Source organism: Ambystoma mexicanum, chromosome 3p (assembly GCF_040938575.1).
Source record: "Ambystoma mexicanum isolate Mex_15411 chromosome 3p, UKY_AmexF1_1, whole genome shotgun sequence".
Lineage (NCBI taxonomy): Eukaryota > Metazoa > Chordata > Amphibia > Caudata > Ambystomatidae > Ambystoma > Ambystoma mexicanum.
Window position 1 is genome coordinate 122,009,002 of NC_090925.1, and position 16,218 is coordinate 122,025,219.

A 16,218-nucleotide genomic window follows, 5' to 3' on the forward strand; every position below is an offset into this window, starting at 1 on the left:
GTTGCCGTGTATGACATGGACAACAAACAATTTACTTACTGGCTTTGGCGGGCAAACTTCTTCGGCCTGCTGTAGTGGGCAGATCGAGCAAATGATGATCCAAAGGTGGCGCACGCACCCTGCGCCATCACCCCACCCCCACTCAAATGTCATTGGCTGGCAAACAGCCAATGACATTTCTGTATCTATGCTCCAAGAGGCAGAGCAGATCATGGAATCTTCGGTACGCTGTTTGCGTATATATTATTACTGGCGGGGCCAGCACTCAAACGCCCCGCCAGCCTCCTTTTACGTAAAGTGCGTGGAGCTATGAACTCCACTCACTTTACAATAAGAAAACCAGTGTAAAATGGGACGCGCCCCGCTGTGGCTGCCGGCCCTGATAAGGCAGTCACAGCTGAGCTCCATTTATTTATTTATTGTGGTTTTGTAGCGCGGCACGCTGCAGCGCTGCGCTGCTGCTGGCAAATGTCAATGGCAATTAACACACAAACAAAGAACTTCTGAATCTGAGTAACAGAACAGAAGTGTTGAACTTACTTATATGTCGGTGGGGTGGATTGTGGGGAGGGCGGCGCCCCCCCGCCCTATGAAAGCGGCCGCCACTGCTGGCACCCCTGCCAGGCAGCCTTTTGTAGAGATCATGTAGATCAATATTGGGGAGAGGGTGCTGATCTCTGCATTTATTGTTTATAGGCTTGCCTGGCAGGGGACAGCGCCTCGCCTATTCAGCCTTAATGGTGGCCAGCATTACCATTAAGGCTGAAAGGGTGAGCCCACTGGAAGCAGAGGCCTTTTTCCTAAAGACTGAAACTCCCGCGAATCCGCGGGAGCTTCAGTGTTTAGAAAGCAAGGCCTCTGCTTCCAGCGGCCTCACGTTATCTCCTTAATGGTGGCGCCGGCCCATGGACATCCCTTGATTAAAGGGATGCCTCGCAGGTGCGGCGCCACCATTATGGCTGAAAGGCATTTTTTTCTGAAGCCTGAAGCTCTTGCACACGAGCGAGAGCTTCAGGCTATAAAATAAAATGCCTTTTTGTGTAGTGGCTGCCAGGGGAGATTAGTGGGCCCCGGCAGGGCCCCGCCTCAAAACGAAATTTCGGAGACTGCTGGGGCCCAGGCCCAGCAGGCCCCAGCCCACTTAAAGCCCTGCTCCCCCTGAATGGCTGTGATGCTGTGATGGAATTGGGTACCAGTGAGAGAAAGGATTATGAATCAGTAAAATGGTATTAATAGCCAGATTTGCGAAAACTACTTCCCAGTACCGTAAGAGGTTTAGGACCCTCAAAAGGACTGAGGGTACCTCTTGGGCTACCTGGGAATGTAAGTGTTTGAAAAGCTAAGTTGGGTTACAGAGAACAAACCTTTGAAGGAATGAGAAATATTCTTTTGCTAAAATCTGTTTTTGATGCCTGCTCTCCTGAGCTGAAACAGTACTTGGCTGACTCAAAAGAAATTGATCCTAAAAAGTAAGCACAAGCTGCTTACTTGTGGGTAGCCAACAGGGACACTCATAAGGACCTTGGGGCCACTCACAAAAAGGAAAAGGGGAAGCAGCACAAGGAAGAAGGGAAAGAGAATTCTAATTCCAACTATCCAATAGAGGGCCACAAACATAACAAGGGTAAATTCCATGGGAAACCTGGTATGTCTAGCAAATCCTCTGGTGCCAAAACAGAGGGAGGTCAACAGAAACCCCCATTCCAGAGAACATTTTGGAAATGTTTTGTATGTGGGTCTGTAGATCATGTGAAAGGGGATCCAAGATGTAAGGGTAAACGTTCAGGGGTCCACACTGCCTCCTTAGCCTTCGTCCCTGAGAAGCACAAATGGCAAGTGCACACTTTCAATTACTGGCATAGGAGTTCAAGCCGGTGTTTCTTTAGTGTCGCTGGCTCTGTGGGAACAACAGAATGTGGATGTCTATAATAATATTATAAGGACAGTGTTCTTGTAAATGGTCAGGAAACCCATGCAATCAGAGGCTCTGGGGCAAGTATTACAGTGGTAGATTAAAGTTTTTCAAACCGGAGGATGTAGCTAAGGCACCCAAAGGTCTCACTAAACTTGCAGGAGGCCCCATCCAAATGGTTCCTATTCTGCCAGCTCTCATCCAGTGCAATAATATGACTGTTAAAATTCCTGTTAGTGTATAGAATGAAGTGCCCTGTTGGGAAATTATTTGAAAACCCTTGGAGTTGTATCTAGTAGACCAGGCATCCCAGCAAAAAGAAGCAGGAGCAAACATGATTGGCCAAAGAGGCAACCTTTAGAGACTCTCAGTTTGAGGGTGAGGAGATTTCCAACACCTCCAGTCCACAGGAAGGTCACCCTTCAGTTCCCAAGAAAAAGAAAGACAGTAGAAATCCAAGTACTCTAGGAAAAAGAAAGGGCTCAAACCTAAGGACATCCCTGAGAGGACGGTCCCAGGTCACCCTAATGACCCCTTCCCCAGCTGAGGCTGAGTGGGAAGACCAACCAAAATCTGGAGTCAGCTACTGGTGACACAGAGCTGGAAGAAAACCTTCCCTGCATTGGTGATTTGGATCCAAGGGACCATCCTGAGCTGCAGACTTTACTTGCAGAAGGTGGACCCTCTAGGGCAGGCTTCAGCAGAGGACAAATAGTGTCCCTCTTTGGAAGGTCTGTGCAAGTCGACAGCTTCCCAGTTGCAAGGGCAAGAGCCAGGGATGCATAGGCTTTACTGGGAGGATGGCCTCCTCTACAGTGAACCTACTGAATCTACCCAAGGGGACTACAGGAGACTGGTAGTGCCCCAGGAGGTGAGACAATAGTTCCTACAGTTAGCCCATGAGATTCCTTTGGCTGGCCACTTGAGATTCAAGAGGACAAAATAGGTTATCTCTGTACTTTTACTGGCCCAAGATGGGGGCTAATGTAGATACATTCTTTAGGAGCTGCCACACTTGACAGACTTCTGGCAAGAGTAGGCCCAATAATGTGTCACCTACCTTCCCTGTGGTGGGAGTCCATTTTGAGAGTGTGGGGATTGACATTGTTGGTCCCCTAGATCCTCCAATCTCCTCAGGCAAACGATTTATATTGGTCGTGGTAGACCATGCTACCAGGTATCCCGAGGCCATACCCATTAGAACGGTTACTGTCCAGGCAGTGGCTCAGGCCAGCCTTGGTATCCTTACGAGGGTAGGTTTTCCTAAGGAAGTCATCTCTGACAGGGGATCACATTTTATGTCCCACTACATGCAGACCATGTGGAAGAACTGTGGAGCGACTTACAAGTACAAGTTCTCAACAGCCTACCATCCCCAAACCAATGGGTTGGTGGAGAGTTTTAACCGTACTATGAAGGGCATGACAGGTGCTTTAGAGGAACCCATTAGAGGAAAGTGGGACTTTCTACTGCCATGCCTTCTCTTTGCTTATTGAGAAGTCCCTCAAGCAGGAGTTGGGTTCAGCCCCTTTGAACTTCTTTATGGTCATCCGGTCAGAAGCCCGTTGGCCCTGATCAAGGAGGGGTTGGAGAGTGCTCCTTCCCTACAGCCAGTGAGAGTCACTATGTGCTGGGCCTCAGGAAAAGGATGGCGTGATGACAGAGGCTTCAGAAAACCTGAAAGCAGGTCAGGCTCTGGTCAAACGGCATGATCATAAGGCCAACATGGTGGAGCTTACGCCAGACCAGCTTGTCTTGGTTATTGTACCTACAAGACAGAGGGCAGAGGGCCTTACATGACAAATGGATTGGACCCTTCAAGACATGCACTGCTGTTGTAGATGCTGGTGAAGGTTTGCACTGCTTCTCTTTGTGCGGTTCTATATTCATGTGTGGAGAGGTTTACATGGTTGCTGCCTCTGTTGCGTGTGTGGATACTAACACTGTCATAACAGTAGGTGCTGTGAGTGCACACTGATGTGCACTGCCAGACATGTGCAGGTCATTTGACAGGAATACAAGTAGGTGTTCAGGCCAGAATTGAGGTATATTGGTAGAGAAGGGTGAGGATCCTCATATCAGCACGGCAGGATTGTGATGCATTAATGGAGTTGTGGGTCCCAATACTGGAGGCATCAGAGGTTACCTTGCGTCAGCGTTGAAGCATATTTAAATGTTTTGGGGGTAATTACTGGAGCAATGACATTGAATGACAAGCCGGGAGTACATCCTTTCTTGATTGCAATCATTTCTCTTTGACATTATTCTGCCACCTTCTTCCCTCCTACAGGATTATGGTGCGTGAGGGCATGGGCCTCATTTCTTACTGTGTCTATGGTACTTTCTGTTCATCAAATTTTTGGTATTGTCTAAGTAACCGCACTAAAGCTGTAGTCTGCTGTATTAGTCGGTTTAATTCATGTAAGGAGCGGTCACTTCTGCGGCAGTGGCCTGTCAACAGCTACTTGGAAGTATCTATTCCAAGGCTATTTCTATACTCTGGAAAGGGTATAGTAGAGGCAATGTGGTAGAACCAAAAACATTAGAGAATGCCCTCAATGGTATTCAAGTGAAGTGGCAAGGATGCTCCCAGAGGTGGTCAGTCCCATTGGGAAGCCTGCAGATTTTGGACCAGGGGAATATATCCAAAAAGGTATTGCCTTGCATTCAACAGACTCTGCCACAGTCCTAATCGCATTTTATAGGAACCCCACTGTCTGTCATGAGATCATTGTTCCCTACAGTCCAGTCCTTCTCCTGTGAACTGCATGTGCGCGTTACTACACCATTGAAAAGCCTTGGTGTTACCGGAAGAAACATTTAGTAGATTAAGGCCAATAACCTGCTGCAAGGTGCTTAAATGGGGCGCGCATGTACCCCTCAGTCGCAACCTTTATAATACTACAGGAACCTCTAAACAGCAATGCTCTACAGGATAGCACAGGTGTAGCTCTGTTGAGATTTTCAAGGTCAGTACGGGTAGTTTTCTACTTAGAATACTTTGAGATGAATATGTGCAGTAAATTATTAAGCAGTAATACCCGCACAGACAGGTTTTCTGGGGAGGTAATGCCACGGACACCATGTTAAAAAGAACCGGATACCCTGCCTCTAGATGTAGTACCTCAGAACAACATCTGGGGTGTATAGGAGCATTTTATGTTTACTTGAGAAACTGTGTACATAGAGTGCACCCAAGGCCATTTATCAAGAAAAACAAAATGCAAAAAAAGAGATGTCAGCCTTGTAAATGGAGAAGGCACTACACAGAAATCTCATTTTCCAGTGACAGCAAAAGATGAGTAGAGCAGCGTGGGATAAGGGCGAGGAGGCTGGCATTTGCATTCAACAAAGAGGGAGGGTGCGGCACAGTGCCAGACGGCGCCCTGCATTCATCCATGGACTAGGGAGGCCGCCCTTTACCAGTGGCCAATGTTTGCCCTTCGAGCCCTCCAATGGTACCTTCAAAAAGGGGCAGTATGGATTCCCAGAAGCATAAGCTTTCAATCCAAACCACCATCCTCCCCCGAGAGGACTTTCCGGTGTTGCATCTGCCCTTATTATAGGTTTATTCATGTGATATCATTCCAACATTTAGCAGCTGGGGTGGTCTTGGGACGCTCATAGATGCTAAACCTCAAGACTCCCCACCACCCCCACAAATCTATACATATAAAGAAAGAGGGTAGTGCCTGTGTGCTTGGTGCCACACCCGTCTACATTGTTGAGAGCCACCAGAGATTAGCTTTGCAATATGATGCAAGCTCAATACATTTAAACTGCTGGACTGGGGGTGGAGAAAGAAACAAGGACTTACCAGTTGCTGAATTCAGTGCCATTGACCCATTTCCACGCCTGACCAGAATCTCTCCTCAGGCCAATCCAGTGATCAATCTCCCCTTTATAACGCATCACGAAATCCTTCAAATAAGATAGAAAAAGAACAGGCTGAAACCTACTGAGTAGCCACTTGCTTGGGGTTCTTTTTCTTGGCAGGGAACTCTGGGAATTTTCAGTCTGCAGACGTTCGAGAATCACAAGACGGTAAAGCAAGAGAAGCCCCTGAATATGCAGGTCTGATGGGTCCCCACTTCCACTTTGGGCTAAGTGGCTTCTAAATAGACATTCATTCATAACTCTAACAGGGTATGCACTACATCTGTTACATTGCTGTGGTCTTCTGTGGAAAGACAAGCAGGCCAGCTTAATGCTAAAGGGAGTAAAAATAATGTTATGTTATGTTGATTTATATCACACACCGGTGCCAGTTGCATGGTCTGTAAGTGCTCACGTGGCTCTTTAAGAAAGGTGGGTAGGGTTGGTTAGTGAGGGAAAGGATAGAATGTGTGCTCATTGGTTGATGCGTGCAGAATCAGGAGAAACTGGCATGTGTACTTTGTGGGCGTGCTTTGCTATGTGCACTGGACTCGTATCCGTATTAGTGTCTGAGTTGTTTGCAGGTATTGGGTTTCAGTATGAATAGAGAGGGGTGTGCAGTTTGCAAGTTCTGGGTGGGTTATTTCACTAGCCCTTTGGGCATGTGTAGTACGTGAGAGGTGTGAGGGTGTGGAGACGAGGACGAGGTGGCTAGTTGGTTTCAGGTGATCTCTAGGTGTGGAGTAGTTTTATTGTTGGGTCTTCTTGGTATATTGTCCAGTGTTTGCTGTGGTCCTGGTTTATGTTTGCAGGGTGGTGCTTCTAACCTAAATCTAAACAAATGAAGTACAATTCAAAAGCCGCGGATGACAAATCAGTAGAGTTCTATTGTGGATAAATTCAAAAGCAACGGGTTGCAATTCTAGTGCAGCTGAATTTAGAAGCAGCACTAACTCAGTACAATTGTAGTGTTGTTAAAATCAAACGCAGCAAGTTACCATTCTACTGTAGCTAAATTCAAAAGCAGCGTTAACCAACTTATGCAGCAGCAAAACTCAAATGTGGTGCAACCCACGCAGCGGCATAATTCAAAATGAAGTGCACTACATTTGGGAAACTCTGGTGGGTGAAATGCAAAAAGCAGGGAGATTTAATATAACAAGCCCTTGATGGAACGCCTTGGGAAGCACTATGCAGGTGTGGCAAAATAGAGTTATGGTAAGATTCAATGAAGACATCCCTTACCTGGAGGTAGCTGTCGATGGAAAGCAAGGCGTCTGGCAGGGCTAGGGTGCCAGATGAAAAGGGATGGTAGGTGCCCTGGGGAAGGCACCCTTAGTCTGTGCCCTTTGCAGGCTGCCGGGCAAGGCAAGTAGTGCTCAAGAAATGGAGGATGGGAGGGGAAAGGGAAAACAACTAGAAACAAAAGACTAGACCACAAAGACAGAGCACTCGAGGAGTAGGCCACTTATAAATAAAACAGATAGGAAATCAAAGTAAAAACACAGATAAATCCCTAAAAAAGGCCCCACACAGGCACTAAAACTGCTTACCAAGTGGTTGTTGTGCAGGATGGCTACAGATTACAATCAGGAAAGGCAGATGAGAGCAGTAAGAGAAGGCTGCAAACACAAATGAACAAGGACACCTGACTGCCTTAGCCAATTGCTTAGGGGGTGGGAGAGGGAGGGGGGAAACCCCAGAAACAAACAGGCCTAGACCACAAAGACTGGGCACTCTAGGAGCAGACTTGCTAAAAACAAGCAGATTGGAAATCAAAGTAAAACACAGATAAACTCCACTAAAAGGCACCAAGCAGGCCCTAAAACTACCTAACAAATGGTTGTTGTGCAGGGTGGCTTAGTTAAATTACAAGACGATAAAGCAAGTGATTCGACACTTCACTTTGACCTCTAAATAAGCATTTATGAGCAACTCTAAACAGGGCACACTGCATTTGCTATATGGTTTTTGAAAACCTATCGTGCAGTAATTGACTGTCCTCTAGAAAGACAAGCAGGCCACCTTACTGCTAAAGTGAGTCCAAATAAGGTCAATAGAATTGGTTTTGAAAATATTCATCAGCAAGACAACTGTAAAACAGCTAAATATGTTTTGTAGAAATTACTCCCCGATTAAATCTAGATTTTGTAGGTCGTATTTAAAAGAAGTGAATATGTTGAAGGAGGCTGTACGGATAGTTGCACAATACGTTCTCAGGATCAATGTTTTACTATGTTTTCATGATGACTGCACGTTTGTACACAAACGAAAGTTCTGGCATTTTGTTGAATGTATATGTACTATTTGTCGCAGAATGTAGATGTCACTTATAGGCTGCCATATGCGTTTATACTGAGGACTGTATGGGTAATGAAATTAAAAACATGAAATAATAGTCTGCTAAGGTCACATTGCTTTGTGTAAAAATTGTTGATTTATCCAACATATAAATAGATAAATAATATAACTGGGATTCTCCTGCGCGCGACGTGTCCTTTAGATACTATAGAGTGTTAGAACCACCACTCCCATGATGCAGGGCTCTGGTCTCACTTTTGGTCTGTCAGCACCAGCAGGCTACTGTGGCAGAGGGTAAGAGCAAACACGTCTGGCACTTGTCCCCCTTGCGTTCCTTCTGGCCTATTAGTGCCACTGAGCTAAGGTTGCAGAGGTGAAGACCCACACCTCCCATCATTCACGTGCCCGATTCCCTTTGGGTCTGCCAGCACCACTGCATTAAGGCTGTGAACCATAGGAAACTCCTCCCAGGATGCATTGCGTGTAGTTATCTTATTATCCATCAGTGCCACTGAGCTAAGGTTGCAGAGGTGAAGACCCACAACTCCCATCATTCGGCGTGCCCGATTCCCTTTGGATCTGCCAGCACCACTGCATTAAGGCTGTGAAGCATAGGAAACAACTCCCAGGATGCATTGCATGTAGTTCTCTTATAATCCATCAGTGCCACTGAGCTAAGGTTGCAGAGGCTAAGACCCACACCTCCCATCATTCACGTGCCCGATTCCCTTTGGGTCGGCCAGCACCACCGCATTAAGGCTGTGAAGCATAGGAAACAACTCCCAGGATGCATTGCGTGTAGTTCTCTTATAATCCATCAGTGCCACTGTGCTACAAATGACCATGGATTTATAGCCTGCTGTAATGCTGTAAGGATTTGGCCAGTACTTATTAATTAGATTGTTATGAGACATTAATTGTATAAGATTTGGTGGCATTTCTCCATCTCAGTCTGGATGAGTTACTTTCAACTGGAAAATATCCCCTCTACAGGTGCAAATTGAGGGGTCAAGTTTTGTGGATGGGAATATGGGTTGTGCAAGTGCGGATGCTTGCATGATTTCCCTAGTTTGCATTGGATTTTGAACATGAATGTGTTCAAAAGTGTGTTTACCGACAGGTTTGGGCTCCATTATTCCTTACTTTCTTTGTCGGCTGGATAATGAACACATACCTTTTTCATGAATTTACCAACTGAAGGGTATTCTTGGAAGCATTCTACTCTGGTGAAATGGCAGATGAGCCTTGCAAGGACCTTGGTGGCTGAAAAGTGGAGAGATCATTTACAGAGTCCTCTACTGATATTAATGCCTGGAAGACCTGGGGGGTGGCGGGTGTTTATGAGCACAATCCTCTGCTAATCCTGTGCAGGACTGGCTAAGCCAGTGCAAGCCTGAAGACATGAGGCCAGTGTTGCCCTGAAGGCGAGGCTTTAGACAGCTTCCATCTACCTCTCACTAATATTGCCATGGCGCAACAACGTGGGAGAAGACCTCTGCCACTCATGCGGCAGCAATGCACCTCTGCCCTAAATGAGGTCCCTGCAAACTATCCTGGGGCCTGATGGCGCAAAGAAAAGAACAAACTCGATAAACCTTACAAAAACACCATACCATAACAGAGCTATTTTTACATATGGCCTCAAGAACGCACCAACTTTAGAAGCCAGTTCAAGGAGATCGATCTCTCTCTCTCTCTCTCTCGCTCTCTCCTCCCCCTCACCTTCCACACCCTTTGAGTAATCCTCCTCCGTACTCATCTGCACCGTGCTTCCTTTGCTTGGTCTTTTGGTTCTCCTCCTCCTCCTCCTCCCTCAAGCTCACCTTAGCAAACCATACTGCCTCGATTGCCACGCCCCTTTTTAACCTCCCCTTCCATTGGCTGTCTCCCTCAGCTGGTTCATCGGGCCAACCGCTGGCTTCCTTCTGCCAAGAGGCTGTATTACAGAAGCAAACGCATAAAAGTCTGAAATGGAAATGTGTAGTATTAAAAGCTTACTTTTGTTAACTATGTAATACCACAAATCAAGACCTGGCCCCTTTTAGTATGCGGGTCTGCCAGCATTTGGTAATGGTGGCCCACTAAGTCAATTTCAAAGTTTGTATCAGGTCCGAACGGAGCATCTGAAGTACCGGATATGTGGACCGCTCTGCGGTCCGGCTGTAGGTAGGAGCAATGCAAAGGTTTGTGTCGTGTAGAGTGTCGGTTTGATATGAAGACCACTCCGCAGTCCCATTGAAGGTAAGATCAATGTCACAGTCGGGCATCAAAGAGCATTATGGTGGGTGGGTGGTGGTAGAGAAAGCGGGGTCGGGTGGGTGGCGGTTAGAGAAAGCTGGGTAGGGTGGGTTGGACGGGGGGCAGAGAAGGGGCGGGTGGGTGGGGTGGGTGGGGTATCAGAGAAGGGGAGGGTGGGTGGGTTGGGTGGGGGGCAGAGAAGGGGAGGGTGGGTGGGGGGCAGAGAAGGGGAGGGTGGGTGGGGTGGGTGGGGGTCAGAGAAGGGGAGGGTGGGTGGGGTGGGGGGCAGGGGAGGGTGGGTGGGGGGGGTGGGGGGCAGAGAAGGGGAGGGTGGGTGGGGGTGGGGGGCAGAGAAGGGGGGGGTGGGTGGGGTCGGTGGGGGGCAGAGAAGGGGAGGGTTGGTGGGGTGGGTGGGGTTCAGAGAAGGGGAGGGTGGGTGGGGTGGGTGGGGATAGACCAAGCGGGTGAGGATGGGTGGTTGGGGTAGAGAAAGCGGGGCAGGGTGGTTGTGGGTAGAGAAAGCGGGGCAGGGTGGTTGTGGGTAGAGAAAGCGGGGCAGGGTTGGTGGGGGTAGAGAAAGCAGGGTTGGTAGAGAAAGCGGGGCAGGGTTGGTGGGGGTAGAGAAAGCGGGATAGGGTGGGTGGGTGGGGGTAGAGAAAGCGGGATAGGGTGGGTGGGTGGGGGTAGAGAAAGCGGGATAGGGTGGGTGGGTGGGGGTAGAGAAAGCGGGATAGGGTGGGTGGGGGTAGAGAAAGCGGGATAGGGTGGGTGGGTGGGGGTAGAGAAAGCGGGATAGGGTGGGTGGGTGGGGGTAGAGAAAGCGGGATAGGGTGGGTGGGTGGGGGTAGAGAAAGCGGGATAGGGTGGGTGGGGGTAGAGAAAGCGGGATAGGGTGGGTGGGTGGGGGTAGAGAAAGCGGGATAGGGTGGGTGGGTGGGGGTAGAGAAAGCGGGATAGGGTGGGTGGGTGGGGGTAGAGAAAGCGGGATAGGGTGGGGTGTGGTAGACAAAGGGGGGAGGGTGGGTTGGTGGGGTGCGGGTACAGAAAGCAGGGGAGGGTGGGTGGGCGGGGTGCGGGTAGAGAAAGCAGGGGAGGGTGGGTGGGTTGGCTGGGTGCGGGTAGAGAAAGCAGGGGAGGGTGGGTGGGGGTAGAGAAAGCGGGGTAGCGTCAGCCTGTTCTATTGCATCCATTCCCGGCCACCAAAACCTTGACCTCAATCTCCTTTTAGTAAGGAGCTCTCTTGACCTTTGTGGGCTCTCTTAGCAAGTTCACTCCGTAGAAATAAAGGGGGAACCATCCTCTTCCCCCACCCCCAAGGTAGACCCCATTCCGAACTACTCAACTCATCTCTGAATTTATAATAGGGACAATTCTTGGCATCACCTGATATCCAACCTTGCTCCATGCTCAATATAGCCTCTCTCATCTCTTGGTCTTCTTTCACAGCCTCTGACCACACCTTTTTAGAAAGAACACCACAAACCAAACTCTTAATTTGTACAATCCACTAATCGCCTACATCATGTGGCACCACACCCTCTAAGGGAGCTCTAAATAAACAGTCTGCAACTGGATTGCATTTCCCTGAAATATACTTTACAGTGAAATTATAATTCTGTAGTGCTGCTAACCTCCTAGCTATTCTAGGGGGTTGCCAACCCTGAACCCTTTGTAGAAAAATATGCCAAAGGCTTATGGTCACTCCTGATATTGTAAGGTATACCCCAAATTTAAGTCTTAAAATACATAGAAGCCCAATAACATGCAAGCCTTTCTCGTTCAATGCTTGAATATCTTGATTCCATATCAGATAATGTTCTAGATGCAAAAGCTGGTACTTCTTTGCCATGCCTGACCTGGTTTAAGACAGCCCCCAAACCTGACTCGCACGCATCCACCGACACAATCATTTCTGCCGAAGGGTCAAATCTATGCAAAGTAGGTGCATTCGCTATTCCTTCCTTAAGACCCCTGAAAGCAGTTTCTTCTCCCTTACCCCAATTGAACTCTTTCCTTTATTTCAACAAAGATTTTATGGGTTGGGTTTTTAAGCACTAGATTCCCCACAAATTTAGAATAAAACTCAATTAAACCTAAAAAGGATTTCAGCTCATCTTTGTTGGATGGGGATTTTACCGCCACAATAGCATCCACCACTTCTGGTTGTGTGATCCTGCCCCCTTTTGTTAGCTTATGTCCCAAATATGATACTTGATTCACTTTAAACTGGCACTTGCTTATTTTGACCATCAAACCAGCCCTTTCCAGTCACTAATACTTCATACACTCTGGCATCATGATTACTCATTTTTTTTAACCAATTAATATGTTGTGCTGAAAACCCTTCACACCAGGCATATCCCCCAGCATATCTTCCATAATCTTTTGAAATACGGCAGTTGCTGATGCTAACCTGAACGCATTCTTTTAAATTGATAAGCACCCATCGGGGTGATGGAAGCCGTTAAGGCTCAGGATGAAGTATGTAGGTCAATCTGATAAATGCAAATGAGAGATCCAGGGTAGTGTCCCATTCCGCCTCCTCCATGGTCATGAGCAACTCATTGATCTTAGGTAATGGATGTCTATTGATTTATTAAAAATCCCTTAAGTCAACGCATAGCCTAATGCGACCATCCGGGCGTTGAGTAACCACAGTTGGGGACAACCACTCACTGCTCTCAATGGGTTCAATTACACCTTGCTCGCTTAGACTCCGGAATTCTTCCCTCACTTTCTCTGTCACACTCACGGAAGATTTCGTACTTTGTGTACACACGATGTTGCTTGGGCAGACAATTCAATCTTATGGCAGTACCCCTTCAGTGTCCCTATGGCATGACTAAACACCCTCTTGAACCTGATAACCACCTCTTTAGCACATTTTTCCGCCCAGTTTATCTCCACATCTCTGACCTGTATCTCTTTACCGGGATGTAATTCAAGACCCAATTTCCCTTGGTGCTGCCAACCTAACAGGCCATCACCTTTGACTGCTACATAAATCGTTGCTCTTATGTTCTTGTCACTGTATGCAATGTCGCCCCACACAAAACATTTGATATCAATCTCCCCCCCCCGCCATATGCTCTTGGCATAATGTCAGTGTTGTGTAATACGTGGCCTTTGTCACCCCAGATTACCTTGTATTTACCGTCAGAAATAATAGTATACAGAGACCCAGAGTCAGCTAATCCTTCCACTAAACACCCCGCCACTACAATTTCCACTTCCGGAGGCACATACTCTTCTTCCTCATCATTCTCTATGCCGCCCACAAGATGTACAATTTTGTTTGCCCACTCACTTCTCCCTTGCCCCACAAACTGAACATCTCTTTCAGTCTCCAATGTTTTGTTGTTAAATTTGCACAATCTGGCGAAATGCCCCATTTTACGACAACGCCTACATTTCACTCTCATGGCCGGGCATGCCTTGGCATTCATAGCATGTTTTTCACACCCGCACCTGGTGCATTGCCCCTTGCCGTTATCCTGTACTGATGAATTATTCCCAGTAGTCAAGATGGGTCCACTACTTCCATAATGGCCCCTACCCGATTTGGTGTACTTTTTCACCAGACACTTTCGATTCATCACCACTACTCGCAATTTCTACCTCATTATCTACTATGGCTTGTACCACCTCCTTGTTATTCTTGGAATTTACCTCCTTAAGATGCATGCTAGTTAATGCCATGCCCTTGGTAATTGGGGGTAGATCCTTATCCTCTGCAGGGGCCACCCTCTGGAACAGTCTCCCTGCCTCTCTGTCTCGAGCAGGACCACATTAAATTCCATAAAACACCTCAAGACCTTCCCTCTTCTCCTCTTCCTTCTCTCTACGCCTCCCCTGCTAATCTCTGCTAACCTCTGCTATTCTACCTGCTCCCACCTCCTTCTGCTCAGCTAGCTGACTGGTTGCCTGCCTCACCTCAGAACCTTACAGGTTCCAGGCACCTACACCAGTCTCTGCACTTGCCTCTGGGCCCCTGCACTACTTGCAGCACTACGCACTTCCCTACGAGATAACCTCCTGTACTTAACCCGGCCCTACCGGCATTCCTGGACCAGGCACAATTCCCATCGCCCATCACGCGCACTTCCTGTCTGCCACTTACACGATTGGGATGCACCAACCCAGTAAGTTTGTTGTCTGTCTGCTCCTTGGTCTCCCCTTAACCCCCCCCCCTTGCATTGTGCACCTGAAACACTTGTGTTAGTGGCACATTATAAGGGCACAATAACCTGATCATATCCCCTCCTATCCTTACTGCTAGTCACGAACTTGCATTGTCAGTTTTGTATGCTTGTACCCCCACCCTTTAGTCCCCACCCGCCCTGCTCCACCCTACTACCTGCTAACACACTTGAATTAGAAGAAATGTTGTCAGGCCTAGTATGCTTATTATTATTATTGTACATCATCCTGAAATTTCCAAGGCCTAATGAATGATTGTATCCCATGTCCCCCATCCCCCTGTCTTGGAGCTCTTTGAAGCACTTGGTTTGTGTATAAGCGCTTTATAAATAAACAATACAATTGCCAATGCATCCAGTAATGGTGGATTCTTTGCCTGCCACAACCTTTCTTGAATTTTAGGGTTGGACATATGGATCATGAGTTGGTCTCTAATTTATTCATCTACATTTCTCGTAAACTCACATGATGTCAATAGCACTCTTAAGTCTGCTACAAAGTCCACCGCTGCCACCACTCCCTGTCTCCTTGAGAAAAACGTGTACCTCTCTAAAATCTGTTTGCCAAACTGCACCTGTCATTTTTTCATTGCCATTGAATATAAACCTTTCCCATCACTCCTCCCACCATCAGCTGCACCCTCATCCACAACATCAGGCAGATTTTTTTTATAATGCGTACTGCCTCAGCCCCCAAACATTAATATCAACTATTTCCTCTCCTCAGAGTTTCTTTCTCCCCCAGATGCCACAAAATAAAATGTAAACAAATCTCTCCAATCTTCCCAAGGAATTAGAGGTCCCCGGGTGTGGCCAAAAATGTGGGTGGTGGCTCTTATTTATGCACGGTGGTGTCACTAAGAATTTCACTAACATTTCCCAGATACTTTAGACAGGAGTGCCTCCCACTGTCAGAAGGAGCTTGGACAGTCCCTCAAAGTGCCTAAACGTTTGCTCCAGGCGCTAATACCAGTTCCCAGCTATCTTGAGACAGGAATGCCTCCCACTGTCACCTCCAGAAGGAGCTTGGACAGTCCCTCAAAGTGCCTAAACGTTTGCTCCAGGCGCTAATACCAGTTCCCAGCTATCTTGAGACAGGAGTGCCTCCCACTGTCACCTCCAGAAGGAGCTTGGACAGTCCCTCAAAGTGCCTAAACGTTTGCTCCAGGCGCTAATACCAGTTCCCAGCTATCTTGAGACAGGCGTGCCTCACACTGTCACTTCCAGATGGTGCTGGGACAGTCCCTCACACAGCGTCAAATCTCCCAGGGATGAGAGACTATATTGCTAGGCTAGGTTCCTCCAGAACAGATCCCTAGATGCAGATCCTACAGTTCACCAGTATCCATGGAGTAAAACCACAGTGTGTTGAAAATGTATTTCCACAATCTACACACGAATACCAATGTCATCCGGACTGCACTCTCCCTCCTGTGTGCTTCATAGTTAACATGCCAAAAAATCAGGCATAAAGCCTACAATATAAGGTGTAATCTTTTAACCGCCACTGGGGGAGCATGTGCATCGACATTTGAATGAAAGCCTCCCTCAATATGGGCGTATTGATGAGGTTAGGCGGCGGGGACTGCTCATGCTGCGGCCCCCCCCCCACCTCAGTCCTCCGGCATAGATCCTGCCGCGCACCGCTTTCCCCCCTGCGTCTTATAAAGTCTTATAAAGTTGCTGCCGCCT

General features: G+C 47.8%; 1 protein-coding gene across 4 annotated transcripts in view; it reads right to left on the reverse strand.

Moving 5' to 3' along the window:
- LOC138580151 (early activation antigen CD69-like) overlaps window positions 1–16,218 on the reverse strand; it is a 287,597-nt gene that overhangs the window by 20,443 nt on the left and 250,936 nt on the right. For all 4 annotated transcript variants that reach the window (XM_069650471.1, XM_069650472.1, XM_069650470.1 and 1 more), the window contains one exon: window positions 5,730–5,833. In XM_069650471.1, the coding sequence (XP_069506572.1) occupies window positions 5,730–5,833 (104 nt within the window). The remainder of the gene's footprint in view (window positions 1–5,729; window positions 5,834–16,218) is intronic.